Here is a 23,383-nt window from a genome sequence, read left to right as displayed (position 1 = left end):
AGCCTCAGTTTTCTTGAATTCACATTCACTGTAGTGCTCTGATGTGCCTGTTTTGGAAGATAATTTAATCTGAGGTGGAGGGAGTTCTAGATACATTTTATAAACCCGTGGAAGAATTTTACTGATTGAGCCAGCCAGACGCCCGTAAACCCATGAAAGAATTTTGAAGATGAGAATTTGAACTTAGTTTTAAAATGAGCAAATGGGGTAAGCAGCTGTGTGCGCACCCGCCTTGTGTATTTACTTTTCAGGCCTGTGACATCTCCAGAGAAAATGATTGGCTCTTAGCAATTTGCATAATCTCACTGAACTGAAAAAAATGAACATTTAAATAAAACGTTACATCTTTTTCTTACAGGTTTATAGATAAGAAAGAAAGGTTAAGCCAACTTAAGAGCAAGCAGGAGGAATATCAAAAAGAGTGAGTTTCCCTTTTGCTTTTCCATGTGTGGAGGTTCTCTTGTCACCATGTGGTTTAATTCAGTGCTGTGGTATGCAGATATATGGATTGCTGACTTATTGAATTTAGGATTCATTCTCAAAGTGTGGAAAAGAGCAGTGCATCTGAGAGAAAATAGGAGAGATTATCAAGGTCCTAGAAAATACTGATATCAGACTCAGTGCCTTGTACACAGCAGATACTCAATGACTAGAGCAATGAATCACACCCCTCCCTGGCCCTGATAATGGATATGCAGCAAGTGGGTCCAGAATAGGCAAATAAGTGGTGGTTCCTGTAGAACAGCCATCTTCCATTTACCTTTCTTTTGGATCAGCATTTTTGCAGTGTGGTCTGTATATCATCTACATCAGAATTCATTACCTAAGTTAATAGTTACAAATGCAGATTCTTAGAATGTATCCACAAATACTCTAACTCTAGGCCTGTGGGGGGGGGGGGGGGCGGGGGGGGAAGCCCTGGAATCTGAGTGATGAATTAGCAAGCACTGTGATGAATCTCACCCTCTGGGTTTGAGAATCATCCTGTAGAATCTTCTGTCCCAAATTGACCCAGTCACTATTCTCCAGATGCACCCCAGGTGTATCATTTATGAGCAGATTAAATCTTCTGAAGTGCCCTGCATTACAGGAACCTGCTTAGATTTATTTAAGTTATTTCTCTAACATACTCAATCACAGAAACTTTTATTTCTCCCATAGAGTACTTCACTCCATAGAACAGTTTTTTTTTTTAATGATGCCTGCTTGTGTGCCATTTCTTTGGGAACTACGCATTGCATTTTAGATTATTAATTCTCTTGTAAGTTATTAGCAATAATGACTGATGGAAATTATTGACTTAAGTTTGACTTATTGACTTAATTATTGACTTAAATCTTAAATGACTTCAGACAAAGTCTCTGGCTGTTATTGGAAATTGTGAATGTTTACAGAAAGATTCTGGGAAGTATTAAAAGTGCAAAAAGAAGGAAATGATGGGAAAAATAAAGAATGGAAAATTTGGAAACCATTTTTATTTTTTAGAGATTTTATTTTTAAGTAATCTCTCCCAGAGTGGGGCTCAGATTCACAACCCCAAGATCAAGAGTCACATGCTCCACTGACTGAGCTGGCCAGGCACCCCTGGAAAACATTTTTAAATGCTTGAGTCTTAGTTTGGTATTTCCAGCCATTCTTAAGAATTTACTTTTAAAAGATGTTGCTTTTACATTTTTGAGTTTCACAAAATTTATTAATTGTCTTTTCTCTGTGCAGAGTGTTAAAAGCTGTGGAAGGAAGATGGATAACAGATCAGTTGGTAAGCTGTAAGAAGTATTTATACTTTTTAACTGACTACCAGGTTTTATTTTTACTGATCTTTTATTCACATTGGGGGAGAAAAACTTCAGATTTTCTTATAGTTTTTATTATTTTGCAAGTAATAATTGCTTATTGTATTAGTGAGATAATCCACTGATGCTAATGGTCTCCTCAGTAAATAGCATGAAGAGTTTAGAGCAGTGCAGTAGTAGAACTTTCTGTAGTGTTGCAGATGTTTTATATCTACACTCACCAGCATGGTAACCATTAGCCACATGTGTTGAAAACTGGACGTGGGTGATATTGAATAGGAACTGATTTTTATGTAATTTCAAATGACTTTTAAATTGCCACATGTGATCACTAGCTGTATATCGGACAGAGCAGATTAAGAAAGTATTCTTCACCATTTTTCTCCTCATTAACACATGAAAGAACTATGTGAATTTCTTTCCCTCTATCTTAATCTCCTACCAGCTTCAGCATTGAACCAGAATAACACTTTTTATTTCTTGTAACCTACCATAGTTAGTCACAAAAGTTATAATAAATACAATTATGTTGGTCTTTTCTTCATTATGTTTTCTAAGATATACCTCAAAATAATAGTGATCCTAGATAGATAATCATATTAATCATAGGAGATCAACATTTGTGATATTTATTGCATACTTTGTTTTTTTCAGCGATGGAAAATAATGTCCTGCAAGATGAGGATTGAACAGCTGAAACAAACAATATGTAAAGGAAATGAAGAAATGAAAATAAGTAAGTAATTTGTCCCCCTCTTCTAGACCTAATAAAGAGCTAGTGTGGAATTTCATTGGATTAATAAGTTAGCAAAACAGAAAGAGAGAAGGGGTGGGAAGGCAACAACAACCTGGAAAGGTTTATTTCTTGCCTTCCTCCTCTTGTAAAACATTTGTATATGGATTTTAAGTAAATATATATATACTTACATGTTTTTCCAAATACATATTTTTTACATAACACACACACACGGGTATATATATATACACATACACAAATATAATGACCTTTGAATAAACTACTTTTCTCAATTAAAAATGTTAAGGAATACATAGTTCCCATCTGCTTTCACTAACAGGAAGCTTGTTGTACTCAGTTATAATTATTAGTTCACTCCATAAGCACAGAATATTGGCTTTTTCTCCATTAGTGAGTCTCACACACATTTTAATCTGTATTATTCTTACATTATAGTTATATACGTCATCCTTCATCATAGATGGTTGCCAAAATTAGGGTGAATCTTCTTAGAAATCCTATATCCTTAGACATATTCCATGTATTTCTGAAGATCATTGTTTAAAGTTAAGAGTGAGTCACCGTCATACCTTATGAATCCCTTTCTTGTCTGCTTGTTGCTTTCAGAAGGAAGTATTTTATAGTGGTATGTAATAGAGCAAAAGCTTCCTTTGAAAATGTTTGTCCTAATAAAGTGCTCCTGTGGAGTTTCACAAGATTAATAAGCTAAAGAGGAAGGCAGCAACATAGTGAAGAGGTACTCAGTATAGACAGCTGATAATCCACTGAGCTTTGCATGCAGCTCCAGAGGCTCTGGTTCAGTAGCAGTGTAGGACATTGGTTCACCCTCTTTCCACATCCTCCCTTGATGTTCACACCAAGGGTTTGTCACCAGTTGTCTGTGAGCCTCTTGAAATTGTAGGATTTACTGAGTTTGTGCATTTCCCTGATGAGCAAGTTTAAAACTTTGATCATCTGATCTTAAGAGATTCCTAATTCCCCAAACGAAACAACCACCACAGAAAAGATTTGGTACTAAAGCAGTGGGCCCTATAACATTCCATTCCTAGCAAATCTTCAGAGTCATCTGGTGACCTTTATAAAATCTAGACAGAAAATCCTGGGACCCACCTTGGACCTAGGAAATAAAAATCACATGTGTGGGGACTGGGTCAGTGGTTCTTAAACTGTCTGTAGTAAAAGACCTTTTTTGCCTCCTCTGATTTCTAATCTAAACTGATACCGGTACTTTTGTAAAATACAATAAAATACTAGAAAAATGATTGCACGCTTGGATTTCATGGCAGCGTCATATTACCACGCCAAAGAAAAATGTTGCTAAACTCACTCTGTATTTCTGTACTTAACTTGTCTGGTGCAAGTTTACTGATGGGCCCAGATCCATAGGCCACACTTTGAGTAGCAGTATTCTGGGTGGTACTGATGACCTACCAGGGTTGGGAACCACTGCTCTTTAGAACAGAAATGGAGCCTCATTGCCACCCTTTAGACAAGTCTCAAAAATTTTGCAAACAATTTTAAGGGAGTTAATGGATTCCAGAAAGTATGCATGGTCTCAAGTCTATAGATGAAGAGCTTGTTACCCAGTAAATAGTATTTTTTTAAATTTTGTTATTAAAATATCATATATATTCAGACAAGATTATTAATTATAAACTGTAGAACCTGATGAATATTTCTCCAGAATCTTTTGGTTTTATGTGCCATGATAGACAATAATACAGATCTGTTATGTGGCTATAGATAGGGAAGTCAGATTGTATGAACTTTTAAGGTTAGGTTGATCTGTGCTATAAAGTTACTTATCCAGACAAGCAACAGTAGATGACAGAAATAGCATCAAAGCATTTTTATGTTTAGGGGGAGATGGCACGGAGAGGAGGACACATTAAATTCTTGAGTGCTGAGTCTGGACTAGTGCAGATTAGGTGACTAGTGATCTCCTGCCTCCTGTGAAGGGTCATGATATTAAGTTGGAAATAGTTCTTAAAATATCTGATTGCCATATGGCTGTGGGCCATGGCTAAACATTCATCTGAGCACTTGCGAAGAACTCAGTAGTGATGAGGAGAATGAAGGCACTTGCTGGAAAGTAAGTGTGATGGAACCAACAACTGAAACAGAATATTCGCGCTGAGCAGGAACAGTAGAGAGAATGTGCAAGTGAAGGGAAATAAAACTGGAAGAAACCTTATGCTTACAGCAAAATACCCAGGTTCAGGGGTCCTCACGAGGAGGCCCACCAATGAGGCATTTTTCAGTTGCTTGTTACATTCTAGTCAGGACAACAGGCTTTGGTTGGACCTGATGTAAGGAACTACACTATGTGCCATAGGTGAGGTATAAACATTGCCATAGGCTTCTGAAGAGCAAGAGGTCTGGGGAGCACTTATGGAAGGGGGCCTGACTGAAGGTGAAAATTTTGAACATTTGAAGAGTTAGAAGCTAATAGTGTCCCTAGATACCTTAATCTGAATAGGACCTGTAGAGGACATCAGAAAGGGATCCAGTATCCATCCATCCATGCATGCATTCATGTAAATAGTTCCACTTGGTGGAAGAAGGTTGGAATGTCTACCAAGTGAATGAGGCTGGAGTGAAGGGGTGCGGAAGAGAACTGTGGAATATGTGCCAGTGTTTGGGTGGCCTCAAGACCGAGGAGGGGAGTGTGGGTCCATTAGTGGAGAACCGCTGGGCACCAGTTACTGCTGCTGAAGACTGGGTGGGTGAAGACCTAGAGTGGAGCTGAGCTGGAGGTGGGATTTGGGGGAGAATTAAGTAGATGGTAACAGTGGGAATGAAAAAGAAAACCTTAGGTCTAAGAAATAGTAGGTCAGCCATGGAATTGACCAGCAGGGGACTGATTTAGGCTGTGGACAGATCAAAAATAATCATTAAGTAGAGAACCTAGTATCAAGATGAGGCTTTTGTGGGAAAATAATGAGCTTGATTTTGAACTTGTCTGAGCCTCCCTAAGTTGCTTCTGGAAGTCTGTCTGAAAGTTTGCAACTCATTTTTGCCACCCTAGAGGAATTGAGCTACAACCTAACACCCTAGCAGGTCTTGATCCAGAACTTGAAGGGGCTCCTTGAAAAGAACACATGTCAGACAAGATGAGCATCTCTCTCCTTTCTTGGTTGCCCCTGTAGTGCTTCAAAAGCTAGCATACAGTAGGTGCTCCTACCCTGCTGGGTGCCGCTGCACTCCATTGTAACTTTTCAGAGCCCTTGGTCTATTTTTTTGCTGCATGAGCACCTGTCGTGAGCTTATCCTTGGGTCTATGAATGGAACCCGAAGCACATGTAAGAGGTTTCTAGGAAAATCAGATAGCCAGTAAGTTTTTCAGATTTGGATTATTTATCTTTTCTGCCCACCATGGTTATTCTTCAGTGCTTACCGTAAGTCAGGTACTTTCTGGCTTAAACTTAAACTTGATAGTTGTTGAGTGATTGTTACAAATGATGACTACAGATGGAGACCTAGAGTCTTTTTTAGTAGTGGTCCACTTTATTTACTGAAGCTGGACTCTCAGTTTCACTTAGTGAACATTATCTAGTTAACCTGTTTGAGGTTTTGCTTTCAGTTTAAACTGCAGGAAGATGCTTATACTAGTGGGTTATGCAGTCCCCAGGGGCTATTTGTAGAAATAATCGTTGGGTATGATTTATTTCAGATTCTGAAGGCCTTCTCAAAACCAAGGAAAAAAATCAGAAGCTTTATACTCGAGCACAGCGGCATCAAGAGAAAAAGGAGAAGATTCAGAGGCACAATCGCAAACTTGGTGACCTGGTAGAAAAAAAAACCATTGACTTAAGAAGTCATTATGAGCGTCTGGCCAATCTTCGGCGATCTTATATATTGGAGCTAACCTCTGTCATTTTTCCAATTGAGGAAGTAAAGACTAGTGTGAGGTACAGTGAGTCTTTTGACTCTAGGGATAGATCAAGTTCCAAAGATCAAGTATTTTTCAAATATGGCAGTACCTCATTTATTGGGTTCATTCTGGGGTCATTGGCTTTCCCAGTAATGAAAGTGAAGTCTTATCTGCTTCAGCAAACAGTACATGCTACAAAATTGGGGAGGCAGCCAAGATGAAGGGCGGTGGCCCTCAAAGAAGTGAGGCCCTCGCTTGTTGACTGATCTGTTTGCTTAGCCTTTTCCTGGTAACTGACCACTGTCAAGCACGGGAGACTGAGTTTAGTCTTAGGCTCTAGCACATGGATACCCTCAGGAGTCATCAGATGGACAAGACAGTGGTTCCCCACCTAGATGCTCATTACAGTCACTCAGGAGCTTTTGGCAAATACAAGTTCCAGAGGACACTTTTTCAGCCCCCCAATCCATCTAGTAATATCTTTTTTTTTTTTTTTTTAACTACCCCCAGACAGTGTTTGATGGGGTTTAAAAACTGCTACTGAGGAATTCCTTTGCTTTCTCACTAACCATCAGGCTATTCCAGTTGAAGATTTTCCTTTCTTTTTTGGTTGCTGTCACTTTCCAGCATCCTTCCCTGGATGGTCAGTGGACTGTTAATAGTGAGGACTATTACTGTTCTTTGCTACCTCTACTTCACTGTGTCCTTTGGCTGCTGCCAGAGTGAACTTCCTAAAAGCCTAAAGGTCTGATTATTCCTTCTGGCTTGAAAACCTGCTCTCTGACTTTTACTAAATAATTTTTCATTAGTAGTGGTTGGCAAATATAAAAATAAAAAGGCAGATTCAAAATAGAGCAGAATAGAAAGCTCAGAAATAGATTCTAGGGTAGCCTTTTGGGTCAGTGGGGAGAAGTTGGATTATCTGAAAACTGGTGTTAACAGACAACCAGGCCTTTGGGGAGGGAAAAGCTAATAAAACAAATATGCTAAAATAGATTTTTTTTTTAAGTTTATTTTATTCTTTTGGTGATCTCTACACCAAACGTGGGGCTCAAACTCCTGACCCCAAGATCAAGAGTCACCTGTTCTTCCAGCTGAGCCAGCCAGGTGTCCCAGGGCTAAATTAGATTCTGAGGGACCCATATAGCAATGTTAAAAGATATTACAGTAAGCACAAACACTGTTCCAGATTTGAGGAGATTGACAATTGAATACAAAGTTGTAGAAGAGAAAACATGGAGAAAACTTTAAATGGAAGAAAGAAGAAGTAGAGGTACATCGTGGAACTGGCAGTAGCTCCCCTGCCCTGTCTTGCCCGTCACAGCCGGGGGGCATTACCTCACAGGCCACTGTGGCGAAAGGAGACAGGGTTGAGAGAACAACCTAAACTCGGTGTAATACAGAGGCCCTTCCCAGTCTCACTGTTTCCCACCTAAATTTTTCCAACACCAGCTCCTAGCACTTTGCTGGTGGCGGCCACCACTGGACCACACAGAGCCTCTCTGCCCCACAGATGCGCTATGCTCTTTGCACCCACTCTGACTCCACGTCCTCTCCACTCCCCTGGCCAGCAGTTCTCAAACCGTGGTCAGCTGAGATCCTCTGAGGTGTCTGTGCTGTCAGAAGTATTTCTACACTTTCTCTAGTGACGCTATCCCTTTTTCACTGCCTAGACATTTGCACTGGTGCTTCAGAAGCCATCATAGGTAAAAACTGGTGCCTTGACAGACTCCTAAGCAGTGTCACCAACTATGTACTGGTCATTGTATTCTCCCACATACTTGCATGGTTTTTTTTTGTTTTGGTTTGTTTTTAGAAAAAAGTGTTTCATGTCAAGGATGCTCTTGATGAATCAATAGAAATTATATATATATATATTTTAAAGATTTTATTTATTCATGAGAGAGAGAGAGAAGTAGAAGAGAGGTAGAAACAGAGACAGTAGCAGGCTCCTCGCAGGATGCCTGATGTGGGACTCGATCCTGGACCCAGGATCATGCCCTGAGCCAAAGGCAGATGCTCACCCCCTGAGCCACCCAGGCATCCCAGAAGTTTTATTTTTATTTAAATTTTATTAAGTTGATTCTTGTGTAGACATCTTTTTAATATACCATATGATGAAATGGGAAATATGCAGGAAGCTCTTTTCCTCCGTACTGAAGTGCCATGGTTGGCTTAAGAAAAAGCACTTGAGTGAGTTGCAAGTGGAACTACTTGGTTTTTTCCATGGGACACTATTTTTATTGAAAGAACAACTGCAAGACTTGGGTATTAAAGAGATTTTGAAAAGTCTTGACCAGTGCTGTGTTTTGCTCTGTATTTAAGCTGGTCAACAAACAGTGCCACTCTTCACTAATTTTCTTGTTTTGAAAAGTATAGATTTTTTTCCATAAAAATATGCTATGTTAACATGTAATAGGTTTATCATTTCTAAATGAATTAATTTAAAATTTTCTCAGATTTCTAAAACAAGTAAATATCAATATATACAACACACATACACAAAAGCTGTTTGGGGTCCTTAAAAACCTTTAAGCATGTAATAAAGGGCTTTGAGACCTGATCCTTGAGGTCCCACTCATGGTGCCATCTACCTCACATTGGTGTGGATATCTGTGCCACAGCTGGTTTGAGCTCATCTCTAATAGAAGTACTTGCCTCTGTATATTTCCAGTTAAATTCCTGCCCTTGTGTGTGCATCTCTCTGTATTCTACAGATAGGCAAGTATCCTGCATGCTCTTTAAAACCTCCCTTGAGGGATCCCTCGGTGGCGCAGCGGTTTGGCGCCTGCCTTTGGCCCAGGGCGCGATCCTGGAGACCCAGGATCGAATCCCACGTCAGGCTCCCGGTGCATGGAGCCTGCTTCTCCCTCTGCCTGTGTCTCTGCCTCTCTCTCTCTCTCTCTCTCTCTCTCTGTGTGTGTGTGTGTGTGTGTGACTATCATAAATAAAAAAAATAAAAAAAATAAAGGTTTAAAAAAAAATAAAACCTCCCTTGAAATCGGATGTATGTTCTGATTTCTAGAGATCCCGCAGATGTGTCCTCAGAGAGTGACAGTGCCATGACCTCCAGCACCGTGAGCAAGCTTGCCGAGGCCCGGAGGACGACTTACCTCTCTGGGAGATGGGTCTGTGACGATCACAATGGGGATACCAGCATTAGCATTACAGGGCCTTGGATTAGCCTTCCCAACAATGGGGACTACTCTGCCTACTACAATTGGGTAGAAGAGAAGAAAACCACACAGGGGCCTGGTGAGAATCAAAATAGTCTTTGAAAACTTTTAATTATGTGTTTTTTTTTTTTTAAATTGAGGTAAAATTTACATAACAGGATGACAGTTTTAAAGTGAACAGTTTAGTGGCATTAATAGATTGACAGTGTTGTGCAGTGACCACCTCTGTTGAATTCCAGAGCTCCTGCATCACCCCAAACGGGAACTCCAGGGCACAAAGATGTCATTCCCCTGTCCCCTCTCCTCCCATGTCATGGCATCCCCTACAGATGATCCCAACTTGTGATTGTTCAACTTAAAATTTTTTGACTTTATGATGATACAAAAGCAGTACACATTCAGTAGAAACCATGCTTTGAATTTTGAATTTGCATCTTTTCCTGGGCTAGTGGTCTGCCATGCATACTCTCAGGGTGCTGGGCACTGTGGCTCCTAGGCAGCTCCGTGGTCCTGAGGGTCCACAGCCTGTAGATATACTGATAACTGTTCTGTGTTTCACTTTCAGTATAGTATTCAAGACGTGGCATGAGGTATTCAACACTTTATTATAAATAGGCTTTGCATTAGATGATTTTGCCCGACTGTAGGCTAATGTCAGTGTTCTGGGCCTGTGTAAGGCAGGTCAGGCTAAACTTTGGTGTTTAGTTGTTTAGGTGCATTAAATGTATTTTTCACTTAGGATATTTCCAGTTTATGATGAGTTTATCATGACATAACCCCATCGTACATTGAGGAGGATCTGTAATTTTGTTTTCTGTAACTATAGATGTGTCTATTTTGGATATTTTATAGAAATGGAATCATACAATGCGTGGCCTTTTGTGTCTGGCTTTTTTTACATAGCATGATGTTCAAGGTTCATCCATATTGTAGCATGAATTAGCATTTCCTTCTTTTTATGATTAATATTTCATTGTATGTAATGTGGGTATATTGCATTTTATATTCAATCCATCAGTGGATTTACTGAAAACATTTTTTAGATATTTTACTTTTGGGGAGCCAATATTGCCTTATTTATATAAAAAGTCCTCAGTAGTTAGTATATATAACTGGTTGAGTCCTATTTTTATAGTTTGTAAAGAGCTTGTTTTAGCAGCCCTAAATGGAGATAGAAAAACCCTATAAAACCCCTATAGCTTTCTTTGGTGGAGAAAAAATTGTTTAAGTCATTTTCCAAATACACAGTGAGTATCTGCACTCTGTCATGCACAGTGCTGGGTACTGATGCTACAAAGGTGATGTCACCAAGACAGGCGTAGCCCAGGTGAGACCTCTCTGAGGAGGTGACATTGAAGTTAGGCATTTACTGTTCTGATAAATAATACATTATCAGGTCCAAGTGGTTCTGACTTTCATTTCATTTATGTTGGGTCTGTCTAGGCCCATTTGCTTAGGTTACATTCCAACAAAAAACCATAAACAATGAAACATTAATGTGTGGCCATGAACATTTTATTAGTATATTAGTAAGGAGCAAAGCATAACCATCAATAATGTGATGATAAAATTATAAATCATAAAATACAAGTTCATTGGTATTTTTTGTTGAAATTAAAGTTGTTTGTGTATGGTTGTTTTTATACTTTAGACATGGAGCATAGTAACCCTGCTTACACGATCAGTGCTGCATTGTGCTACGCAACTCAGCTGGTCAACATTTTGTCTCATATACTTGATATAAATCTTCCCAAAAAGCTGTGCAACAGGCAAGTAACCAAAGGTGGCAATGTCATCTTTATTATAGATCTCGTGTTCCTACTGTGTTCTTATTCTAATTAAACCAAAAACAGGAATTTAAATATTAAGCCAGAAAAATGATTATGAAATACTGAGATTTCAAAAGCCTAATGTGCAAATTTATTTCATTATCTTATAATTGCACGTGAAGTCTTTGAGGAGACCACAGAGAATTCTTACTTGGAAAAATAATTGAAGGAAAAACTAGGATCTTTAGAGGGTATGCTCATGTGTAAAAAAAACTGAGTAAATTGTAACACTTGAATATTTAAGTTTTTAAAATAAAAAACAGGGATCCCTGGGTGGCGCAGCGGTTTAGCACCTGTCTTTGGCCCAGGGCGCGATCCTGGAGACCCGGGATCGAATCCCACATCAGGCTCCCGGTGCATGGAGCCTGCTTCTCCCTCTGCCTGTGTCTCTGCTTCTCTCTCTCTCTCTGTGACTATCATAAATAAATAAAAATTTAAAAAAATAAAATAAAATAAAAAACATGTGGTTTAAAAATTCAAAAAAAATGTAGGGATGCCTGACTGGTTCAGTCGGTAGAGCATGCAGCTTTTGATCTCAGGGTTGTGAGTTTGAGCCCCACGTTGTGTATAGAGATTACTTAAAAATAAAGTCTTTTTTTTTTTTTTTTGAGATTTATTTATTTTTATTTAAGAGAGAGCACAAGGAAGCATGCATATTGAAGGGGGAGAGGGGGAGAGTTTTTTCAGCAGACTCTGCACTGAGTGTGGAACCTGATACATGGCTTGATCTCATGCCCCTGAGACCATGACCTTTGTCGAATGCTTAACTGACTGGGCCACCCAGGCACCCCAAAATAAAATCTTTAGAAAAAAATGTGAAGGTTTACAGTGTACTCAGTTCTACTAAGACGTTCCTATCTCTGTTCAGTCATCCTTAAACTGCAAGTCAAGTAAATATGTATTACTATCTCTTCTGCCCTTTTAAACACAAAAGATATACTAGGGTGTTCTGCATCTTGCTTTTTGAGTATTTAACAATTATTTGAGCCCTTTTCTGAGCACTGAGAGGGTACTGTGGTGACGAAAACATAATCCTTGCCCTCTTGGCACTTCATTCTGACAGAGGGTCAGATAACAAGTAAGCAGCATGTCAGCTGCTGCTGAATCCTGTGCAGGATGTTAAAGCAGGGTGAAAGAGAGGGAATGTAGTGGCAGGGAAGTGCTTGCATATGTGAGCGGACAGCTGTGTGATGATGTGGGATCCTGAGGGACAAGCTGTGGGCAAAGAGAGAAGGTCCTGTGGGGAGCACAAGGGCGGCAGAGAAGGTGGAGGTGCAAACTGGGTGGGCCTTGTAGAGCCTTTGTGAGCCTCCAGCTGCCACTCTGCGTAGAGTGGACAGTTAACAGAGGTTTCTTTGTATAAATGGGCCAGGATCTCACCAGTCCCCTATTTATATTTCACAGAATAATCTTGTACATTCGTTTCAATAGTGTGCAAGTATTTGTGTTGAATAAATTTTCACAAGTGGAATTGCTTGGTCAGAGGATATATGTGTGCCTTTAAAATATTTATAGAGGTGGTGAAGTTGCTCATCATGAGAGCAGTAGTTCATCCTTAGAAAGTCTCTGTTGAGTATAACTTATAAAGAGACAAAGGACGTGAGGTATGTTATATACTTAACTGGTGTAAAATATACTCTTCAAAACAGACATTTTAACATAGAATTTCCTCAAAGTAAAATACAACTTTACAAATTGTATGTTTTTTTTTTTTTTTTCCCAGTGAATTTTGTGGGGAAAATCTCAGCAGACAGAAATTTACTCGAGCAGTGAAGAAACTGAATGCAAATATCCTTTACCTGTGCTTTTCTCAGGTATGGAAAATATGCTGAGAGCTCATTTTTAATGTGTTACATGGTTGAAAATATTAATCAGTTTTTTGCTTTTTCTAGCATGTAAACTTAGATCAGTTACAACCACTGCATACTCTCAGGAACCTAATGTACCTGGTCAGTCCAAACTCTGAACACCTGGGCAGGTAAGAATGGCGTTTGCTTTTTTCTAAGTGGTGGTGCTATGAGTACTTCTAAGTAGAGTTGTACGTGTCAGCAGAGCACAGAGGCCTCTTCCTCACCCCCCACAGACTCCAGAAAAGGACAAAAATAATGTCTTACACAGAAGGAAGGAGTGGCTAATCATATTTGAACCTTTACGGTCCTTACATAATAATTTTTCAGATAATTAACATCAAGCATTTTTAACACCTAAAATGAAATAGAAGAACCCAGATGTTCTGGAGTGCAGCCACCTTGTGCTGTCCTTGAAGCCCAGAAGCCATTTCTTTGAATCCACATCTGTTTCTTCTCAGCTGTGTAGTGTCTGCCCCCTTTCCTATGTATTTTCTTTCATGCCTCCTCCCATTGTAAGAGATCTTCTCAATTTTATTTTGTCTATCTGGCCACCATTTATTGGAGATAAAGGATATTAGAAGCTTATAGAGTGAAGTAGTTTAAAATCCATTAGCTTAAAAATTGGAGTTAGTAACAAAAAAGACCATCTCTTAGCCCAAAAAGCATGACACAGAGGAAGCTTTTCTTTAGTTCCATGCAAGTAACTCCTCTCTGAGTACTTAGCCTTTTCCATGCTCTTAGCAGTCTCTCCATATATCTTGAGAGAGGACTTGGTTAATGTATTTGCACTTTTGAAAGAGGACAAAGAAAATAAAAGGCCCTTTCCCATCGTTCATTTGTTCATTCCTTTTACAACAAGAACCAAGGCTCCAGGGATACCCCTTCCACTGCTCGGCTTCCTCCACATTGCAGTGAACTTCCCGTGGTAATCTGCCCTTAGCCACTGGCTTGTGTTTCTTTCCCTACCTGAAACTAACTTTCCTGGGACATAGAACCCTTTGGAAAAACCTGTGCATTCTCTCCAGGGAACTGCGCACACACTTAGAATTTTGTGCCGCTTTATAGGGACTTCATTTTCCTTGTCTCAGATTCCAGTCATTAATTCACAAACCACACAAACGTGTTAGAAATCCATCCCAGTTTTAGTGGTTGATTTCTGTAGGTTTGCTTGCCATCCTCTTTGTACCTTCTTTGTAAAGAGTTCAACATTAGGAAACTAATCCTTAACAACAAGAACTAGTAGTTACTGAGCCAATATTTATTGACCCTGAGCCAACTATCTGACATGCCTTAAATCATAGGTGGGATGATTATGCATATTTTACAGAGGGGGATAGTTAACTGAAGCTTAGCATAGTCAAGTAATTCGTGCCCATGATCACAGAGGCAGTAAAAGTAGTAGAGCCAGGGTCGCAGCACACATCTGACTCCAAGAGTAGTAGATACTCATGCTTTTAACCAGTACACACTATTTTATCACATTAACAGATTAAAACAAAAACAAAAAAAAAAAAAGATGAACCTGATAGATGCCAGAGAGCAGAAAATAAATTTCAATTCCCATTAATAATTAAAGAAAACTACTTGCAGATCAAAAATAGATAATTAGTAAAGGGTATCTATCATAAACATAGAGAAAAGACTATACTTAATGACATGTTCCTTACATGGATGTTTAATAAAAGCAAGAGGATGCCTGTTGTCACTGCCAGTTAACATCGCTCTGGAAGCCTAGATGAGGCAAAACGGTTTTACAAAGAAGTAAGGTATACTTATATGGGAAAGAAAATTAACTAAATTGACGTTGTTGTAGAGGGTATGATTGTTGAATTGGACATCCAAAAGAACTTGCTTTCTCACATGCTGACAACTAGCTAGAAGATGTAATGAGAAAAGGGTCCCCATTACTGTAGCAGTACAAACTATAAATTATATAGGAATAATCTTTACAAAATATATGCAAACCATGTAAAGAAAATATGAAACTTGAAGACACCTATTTCTTGAGTGTCTGCCAGATACCATACGAAGTGTGGGACTGAATAAAAGAGGGGCCTGAGGCAGTGAGGGATCCTCAGGATTTTCTAGGATCGGAAGGCTGGGTATTATAAAAATGCTACTTCTCCCCAAAAGAGAAGTGTGATCAGAATTTGAACAGATACTTCATGGAATTTTGACAGGCTAATTCTGAAATTTAACTAGAAGCATAAGCTGCAAGGAAATTTGGGAAAGAAGGGAAAAGGATGGGCTTGGCCCCTTTGAAAACATAGCATAAAGGTAGTTAAAACAAGGCGCTGTTAGCACACAAGTAGGTGGAGCAATTAGATGAAGAGAAGAGAGTCCAGAAACAGGCCCTGTCCATGCAGGGAGTATAACATGTCATAGGGGGGCATGTGGAACCAGATAATAATAGATTGATAACAGGGCTAGGTGGGTATTCATACAAGGACAGAGCTGGATGCATAACTACATTCCATATATAAAAATAAATTCCAGATGATGGAAAAGGCCTTATTTTATTAAAAAAAAAAAAAAAAACCTGTAAAATAGCTAGGAGAAAAGATAATGTTTTATAATCACAGGGTGGGAAGAGAATTACCATGCAAGCCACAAAACCCAAAACTCCATGAAGGGAAGGAGTTACATATTTTACTGTGTAAACTCTAAAGGCCTCTGGTAAAATACCAGATACCATAAAGTTAAGATAAGCAACAGATATGTTTTGCAGCCTGTACATCAGACAATGGATTAAAGTCTAGACTACATAAAATTTCAAATCTGTAAAAGAAAGACCTAATAGAAAAATAGACAAAGGATTAATTCAGGGAATTCACACAAAAGAAATGCAAGAAATTAGTATTCAAATGAAAAATATCTTCAGCCTCAATTAAGAATAAAGCGGAATTCAAAACAGCTTTCCAGTTTTCACACAGCAATTGGGCAAACATGGAAAGAACTGCTGACATCCAATATTGGTGGTGGTTCAGAAAAACAGGCTCTCTTCTTCGAGGGGTGGATCTCTTTGGAGGGTCTGAGGTTTTCTATGGGCTTGCCCTTGAGTCAGCTCTCTAGTTAGGGTAGGGGTCTGTGCAACAGAAGCACACACACACAGCAAGGCTCATTACATCCAAGTTGGTGGTCTGTGAGCCAGGAGGCTAGGAGCTAGAGCTTCAGAAGTCCCCTTTCGCATGTGCCTCAGTCAGAATCAAGGCTGTCCAGAGATTGTTACTGGAATCTGGGTGAGACTTCCTATTTCCATGGAGACCAACTGAATTGAGGATCTCATCCAGAATCCAACATAAACCTTTTTTTCTTTGAAATAAATCCAACCTTGCAAAAATATTCAAAATTGCAAAAAATAAAAGTAGTGTAAAGACATACCCTTTACCCCAGACTCACCTTTGTTACTGTTTAACCCTATTTGTTTATCATTTGTGTATCTGCATAAAGACATATTATTTTTTCCTGAACCCTGTGAGGAGGGTAAGTTACATACATATTATCATAGCTCTTGACCCTTAAATACTTCTCAGTGTATTTCTTAAAAATAGGGTTATTTTCCTGCTTAACTACAGTACAGTTACAGTACAGTTACCAACATGAGCAAATTTCACATTGATACAATACTTGATCTACTGCCCATCTGCATGTTTTGTCTGTGGACTAGATCAGCATCCTTTATAGCATTTTCCTCTCCAGTATAGGGTCCGATCTAGAGTCTGGTGTTGGATTTAGTTGCTGTGTTTCTTTAGTCTTCTTTAAATCTTGAACATTTTCATAGCCAGTTTGTGTTTTATGACATTAACATTTTCCCCTTTGTATTGATAGAACTTTCATTCTGAATTTGATATTTCCTTACAGTGATTTTTCAGGAATTCTGGGCATTCTAGGCTGGAACACTGCCTGGGCCAGGAGTGTTTCTAGACACCCTGGAGGCCACAGTGGCCATCTGTCCCTCATTGGTGATGTTAATTTGATCACCTCGTCACAAGGCTTTCCACTTCTCCACTGTATAATTCCTAGATTTTTCCTTCCTCGCAACTAGGAAGTCATCTGTGGGGAGATACTTTGAGACCACGCAGTTTCCTGCTTTTATCAGAATTTCCTTCTGGATTTAATGTCTTGATTTTTCTTATCTGTTCAGTCATTACCATGATGGTGCTTGCTTTAATATCATTATCATCCAAAGTGCATAGTTTATGTTAGAGTTCATTCTTGATGTTGTATATTTTGTTGGGTAATATTTTTGAAATAAGATATTTTGCAAAAGAGAGTTTTAAAAACCAAAAAGATCATTTTGTTGCCTTAATTGGTAAGAACAGTTCCCTGCAGCATCTTGAGAAAATTACTAATCTTTATTCCATGATGACATTGAGCATAAAAGACTGAATTCTTTTGCTAATTTTGTGTAATGTGTGTGGCTCAGGGTATGCTGGGCAACAGAAATTGCTCCAACTGACCACTTTGGGAATCATCCACTGGTTTATTTTTTCAGTTGAAATACTTGAGTACCTGCTCCATGTCAAGTAGACTCTGCCTAGAGGAAGTATCATCCCCCATCCCCACCCCACCCCTGACCAAGCTCCAGCCCCTCAGTATCACTCCTGCCTGACCCCTAGGAAAACCTTTTGAGAGGGGGTCTCGGGACAGTGGCAGTCTCATGCTTGTAGATAAGGTGACATCAAAGAGGAACAGAAAACAGGCTATACCTCTGAGCTAGCAGGAAGGAAGGCTTCATCTGGCGCAAGGTCCTAAGGCCCCTGGACAGCAGAGCTCAGCAGGCAGGACAAGAGAGCCCTGTGTTGAGGAAAGGTGGGAACCCGGCTAAGATACTTCGGTGGTGAATATGTTTAGTAGGCACCTGACAGGAGAGAAAGGCAGCTCTCTGGCAAGCTGAGGTGGGCGGGGCAGACTGGAGGCAGACCCTGGCTACAAAGAGGTGGTAGTGCAGTGAGGACCTGAGCTGGGGGATATGCTGAGGATCAGAGGGGGCTGCTTTGGTGATCCCAGGCAGGAGCATGAGGGTGGAGGCCCAGCGGCTTGTTTTGAGATGGGTCACCTGGCTCAGCCAGAGATGAGCCCGATAGCTTAGCCTTCAGATGGAGAGCTCTGGCAGGCAGTGAAGCCAGGAGGAAGGGGAGGTGTCGGGAAAAAGTCTTTGGAGTAGACTTGTTTACCAAAGGAAAGAGAAAAGGGAAAGAGAGAATAAATGAATTGTAAGGAGAACCTTTAAGGAAACAGGAAAGGGATACTCCACTAAGATTCTGGTTTCAGTGTTTGGTTTGTTTGGAAAACTGCAGGTGAGGTAAGGGGGCTGTGAGGAGAGTCTCCCAGTTCCTGCTGCCTTCACCTCTTTCAAAGTAAGGTTTTTCAGGCTAGCTGGAGGCCTCCTAGACTTGGGACCACCTGGTCAGAGGGGCACTTTAGGTGTAAATTGCCCCCAAGAGGACAAAGGGACACCCTGTGGTGCGGGTGCATCTTCCAACTTAATGAATATTTGTAAAGCCCTAAAAACAGTGCCCAGGAATGTTAGCTGCTACTGTTGCTGGTTCAGCCAAGAGGCAAGGTTGTCTTGGAGGAACCTGGAGAAGGTGGGTCAGAAGGTACACATGTGCATTGGAGGCCAGCGCCAGGCTTTTGTCATCGTTCAGGTCGCAAAGCATTTTGGACCATAGACTAAAATGGCAGGCTGTAATCATTCTAGGATGTGTCTCATTTTATTTTTGTTGACCTCTGTCATTTACCCCAGAGTAATTATCTGAGGCATGTGTCCTTATCCTGGGGGAAGTGGGTGGAGGGAGAGGGCTGCCAGAGGACCTTGACCACAGGGAGTCCTGGGGAGGGGCAGCACCACCTGGCTCTCCTGAGGCAGGAGCCGAGGGGGAAAGGGAAGCTCAGCAGCAGGCCTGGTGGGGTTTGCGGACACAGGTCCACGGTGGCCCTGATGAGCTCTCACCAAGGGGGAGGCCTGAGAAAGGTTCTTAGATTTGGAGGCGATGATGTTATCAGGGACCTTTGGGGAATAGTTCCCTCCTAAAATATGGTACAGAAATATGGATTATTCCAGATGACTATATTCTAAATAGTTATATCTCATCCTGTCTTAAATGTGCCCCTAGAGAATTATGTGATCGTATCTTAAAATGTGTCCAGGAACCTGCTGTTGACACCAATCCAAGGAAGCACGGCTGCTGTGCATACCACCACACTAGTTAGCTCTTTTGAGTCATAAGAACGTAGAAACCGGAGGCTTCCATATTCAGAGAACACCCGTGTGTTTTTTCTACACCATTTATTACTTGTTCCACCAACTAATACACCAGAGTGTACATCAAGTGACTGTTTTTGTCAGGACCATCTCATTGGAATACATAGATAGTGTGCAGTTGTTTAAACAGGAGATCGTGCTGTGGGCCAGCATGGTGGGTCCCAGTGGATGGGTTTTCCATCCAGGGTCTTCCCCTGTCACAGAGGTGGAATTGAGGGACCATGTGGTATTGAGGTTTTATCCATGACCTGGATGGCTGCTATTTAAGTGAAGCACAGCACAATTAGAGGCCGACGGGGTATATGGTGCAGACTTGGGAAACGGGGAGTGGTGGCTCTGGGCCTCCTAGGTCCCGTCAGGCCTCTGTCGCTTGTGGTCACAATGCTGGTTGTCTTGACCCCTCGCTGTGTGTGCACAGGTCGGGGCCCTTTGAAGTGAGAGCAGACCTGGAGGAGTCCATGGAGTTCGTGGACCCCGGCGTTGCGGGTGAATCCGATGAGAGTGGCGACGAGCGTGTCAGTGATGAGGAGACCGACCTGGGCACAGACTGGGAGAACTTGCCGAGCCCCCGATTTTGTGATATCCCTTCCCAGCCCGTGGAAGGCTCCCAGAGCCAGAGCAGCCAGGTGTCCCCGCCCATCGCAAGCAGCAGTGCGGGTGGGATGATCTCCTCTGCCGCAGCCTCCGTGACCTCCTGGTTTAAGGCTTACACCGGACACCGCTAATGCGCACGGACCAAAGCACGCCAGGTTTGTGTCGAGAAAGTTGTTCTTCCACTATGTTCTAGTAAATTTTGTGTTAAGATAGTGCCTGGAACAAAACGAGGTTAAACTTTGGGCTTTTTTTAAAGCAGGGAGACAAGCATTTCTACGTATCAAATGGCCAATGGGAGTGACCCTCACACTTATGATAGAACAACAGGTCAGAGGTCCTTCTGGCCAGACCCATATTGGTAGAAAAAAGACCAAGGTGTGCGTCCTGTTCTGTTAAAGCAGAAAATTCACTGGGGGCTCCCTTCGGTCATGGGCCACAGGACCCACAGATGTGGGCTGACACATTGATCCTTGTGTCGCTGAGACTGTTCCTGAACACTTTACATTTTAGAGGTTGAATCACAAGGAAGTGATTCCTGATGATTAGGACTTGAAAGAGAAAAACTGTTTCACATGAGTTTGTGCTTATGCCATCATTTTTTGTACAGAGAACCAGCAGGCAATTTGAAATACTTGATTTCTCTAGAATTTGGTCATCTTTGGTTTTTAAGTCAAGGATTTTGGTTTTGTTTGGAAGGGGAGGGATGGAGGGAGGGGTAGTTTAAAAATTATTTCACTCGTGCTGCTGCTGTCGTAGCTTGTCAGACATTCCTGTTTTTCTTTCTCCCACACACCAAAGAAATGAAGGTCTTTTTTATTTTTGGGCCCACATCCATGAACAGAAGAAATCCCAGCTGCAATTATGGCCTGGAGATTTAAAAACTATTTTCTTATATTCTGAAGGGAATTAAGTTCATTCTCACATAGATTATTGAATTCCTACCATCTACACTTTGTGCATTTTGAAATCGTCATTTTAAGGTCATTCCCCTATGTAAGCTGTCTGCCTGGGCACTAAGGTTAAAAGCCACTTAACTAAATGGCCTCTGGTCATTCTTCCAGTGTCCTAGTTTCTTTTGAAGGGATTCAGTAGGTGGCAGGTTTTCCCAGGGAATACCATCTTGCTTGTTTTCTTAGAGGTTGGCATTTCTCTAGAATCACTACCTGCACTCAAATGCAGAGCAAATCATAGCTGATACTACTCTATCGGACAGAATTTTCCCTCACCAAGAGATCATCTTCAGCTAATATATCTGTCTTGTCATTCTCTTAGTGACAATCTTAAAACTGTAGAGAGGCATTATGTACAAATATGTAAGTAGTTTTTTATTTTTAATAATTGCAAAAAAAATCCTATGTAACAACTACAAAAAGAAATCCTATGAAAAATTCCTAACAGGCATTATTACCATATCTTTTTAGTGTGATTAGCATGACAGTACCTCAGATAAATCATTCAGAGATGTGCCCTTCCCTAGCTTCTTTTCTTCTTGTAATTATTATAGTTGATACTTTGCCTCCAAATCCGAGGTGCTATGTAGCTTTTGCTATTGGTATATTGAAATGTTTGGTAGAGTTGCAAAAGAAGGGTGTTTATCCTATCCAGGAGTTCCGAGTTCCCTGACTATGAATTTTCCACTGAGGGAGGAAACAGGCTTTTCTCCATGTGGGTTCTCAATCGGTGGTGCCGGGTACAGCTTCATGATTGAGCTAGCATTGTACCAGCCAGGTCTGAAGTTCACAGGGAATGGGTAGGTAGACTTGAACAAATACCAAATGAATTTAAAATCCCATGAGATAAGGGTTGTCTAGGCACTTCAAACCCTCAAAAAGAAGAGCTTAGTCTCGAGCTAAGAGAAGACGGAAGACAGATTTGGGGCTTGGGGATAGAGATTGACCTTGGCTAAAAGATGCACAGTTGTCATGGTTTTCTCAAGTAAGCCTGTTACGAAACCATGAATGTGAGGTCAAACTAAAGAATAGAATCCAGAGATCACAACTCCTATCTAGAGTAATTCAACAAAACTTACAAGGATATGGGAAATTAGGGATTGATAGGGTGTATTTTGTTGTTTTTTATATCAACTAGAGGCACTTTATTTAGGATTAAATGATCAAACCCGTTAGTGGTTTTGAACACCAACATACTGGCTTACACTGCTGAGATATTTTGGTTTTCATTATTTTGCACTGGATCCACCCTGTAAATATTCTTAAATATACATTTCAACCACTGTTTTTTCCTACTCTCTTTGCTGCTCATTAAAATCTTTCATGTAGGTGCCAGAACCATATGTAAACAGCTTTTTAAAAAATTGAAGCTGGTATTTTTTTTAAACAAAAGCCATAGAACTTGGTTATGTTTTCCATATAAAATGATTTGTTGAAACAAGGTAATACTGATAAAAACCTACAGGCACCAACTAGGCTGCTTAAAATGGTCTATTAAAGACTTTTTTTTTTTTTTTGTAATGGAATATAACTAAGAGAAGTTTTGCACATCTGTAAGTTAAAGGGAAAAACAGTATGTCAACATTGGGGGTAGTGGACAGGATTCACCTAAGGATTCATGTATCGATAATTTAGGAAAGAACATTCAGGGGCATGCTGTTGTTAAAAGAACTACAGTGTCTGAGAATATCCTTGTGGTGTCATGTTGCAGGAATTTCCCATTACTCTGCGACTTCCAAACCAGTTTGAGTCATAACAAATGTTTTCTAAACTTTTATTGTATTATTGCAATAAATCTTTTAACAATAGTTTGCTAATATGTGTGTCTTTTTCAAGCTCTGATTACTCGTTTCTATTGATACGTTGAGGGTAGCAAAATGAGATTTAACTCTGGAATGTTTTATACAAATTGTAGGGTAATTTTTAAAGAATTTTTTTTGTGGGCAGCCCGGGTGGCTCAGGGATTTAGCGCCGCCTTCAGCCCAGGGCCTGATCCTGGAGACCCGGGATCGAGTCCCACATCGGGCTCCCTGCATGGAGCCTGTTTCTCCCTCTGCCTGTGTCTCTGCCTCTCTGTCTGTCTCTCTATCTCTCATGAATAAATGAAATCTTAAAAAAAAAAAAAAAGAATTTTTTTTGCTAGGTAAGGAAAAATATCTGGTAATCCTAAAAATTGTAGAGCTCATGGTGGTATTAGTAATGGTTCATCTCTGGTATCTCTGGTAAGCTGAGAAAAACTAGTTACTAACCACTTACATACTTTCTCTAAAGATGCATTTTTCTTTTGTAGCC

The 23,383-nt window shown here is 40.4% G+C and overlaps 1 protein-coding gene across 1 annotated transcript in view; it reads left to right on the top strand.

The window, feature by feature from the left end:
- ATG14 (autophagy related 14) overlaps positions 1-22,899 on the top strand; it is a 35,079-nt gene extending 12,180 nt beyond the window's left edge. The window contains exons 2-10 of the mRNA XM_077909387.1: positions 359-421; positions 1,717-1,759; positions 2,448-2,529; positions 6,224-6,461; positions 9,450-9,679; positions 11,252-11,369; positions 13,153-13,243; positions 13,322-13,407; positions 19,966-22,899. Of these exons, the coding sequence (XP_077765513.1) occupies positions 359-421; positions 1,717-1,759; positions 2,448-2,529; positions 6,224-6,461; positions 9,450-9,679; positions 11,252-11,369; positions 13,153-13,243; positions 13,322-13,407; positions 19,966-20,272 (1,258 nt within the window). The 3' untranslated portion in view covers positions 20,273-22,899. The remainder of the gene's footprint in view (positions 1-358; positions 422-1,716; positions 1,760-2,447; positions 2,530-6,223; positions 6,462-9,449; positions 9,680-11,251; positions 11,370-13,152; positions 13,244-13,321; positions 13,408-19,965) is intronic.
- The last annotated feature ends 484 nt before the right edge of the window (positions 22,900-23,383 follow it).

The sequence above is a fragment of the Canis aureus genome, chromosome 9, assembly GCF_053574225.1.
Source record: "Canis aureus isolate CA01 chromosome 9, VMU_Caureus_v.1.0, whole genome shotgun sequence".
Lineage (NCBI taxonomy): Eukaryota > Metazoa > Chordata > Mammalia > Carnivora > Canidae > Canis > Canis aureus.
This window is presented reverse-complemented; position numbering and strand designations above follow the sequence as displayed.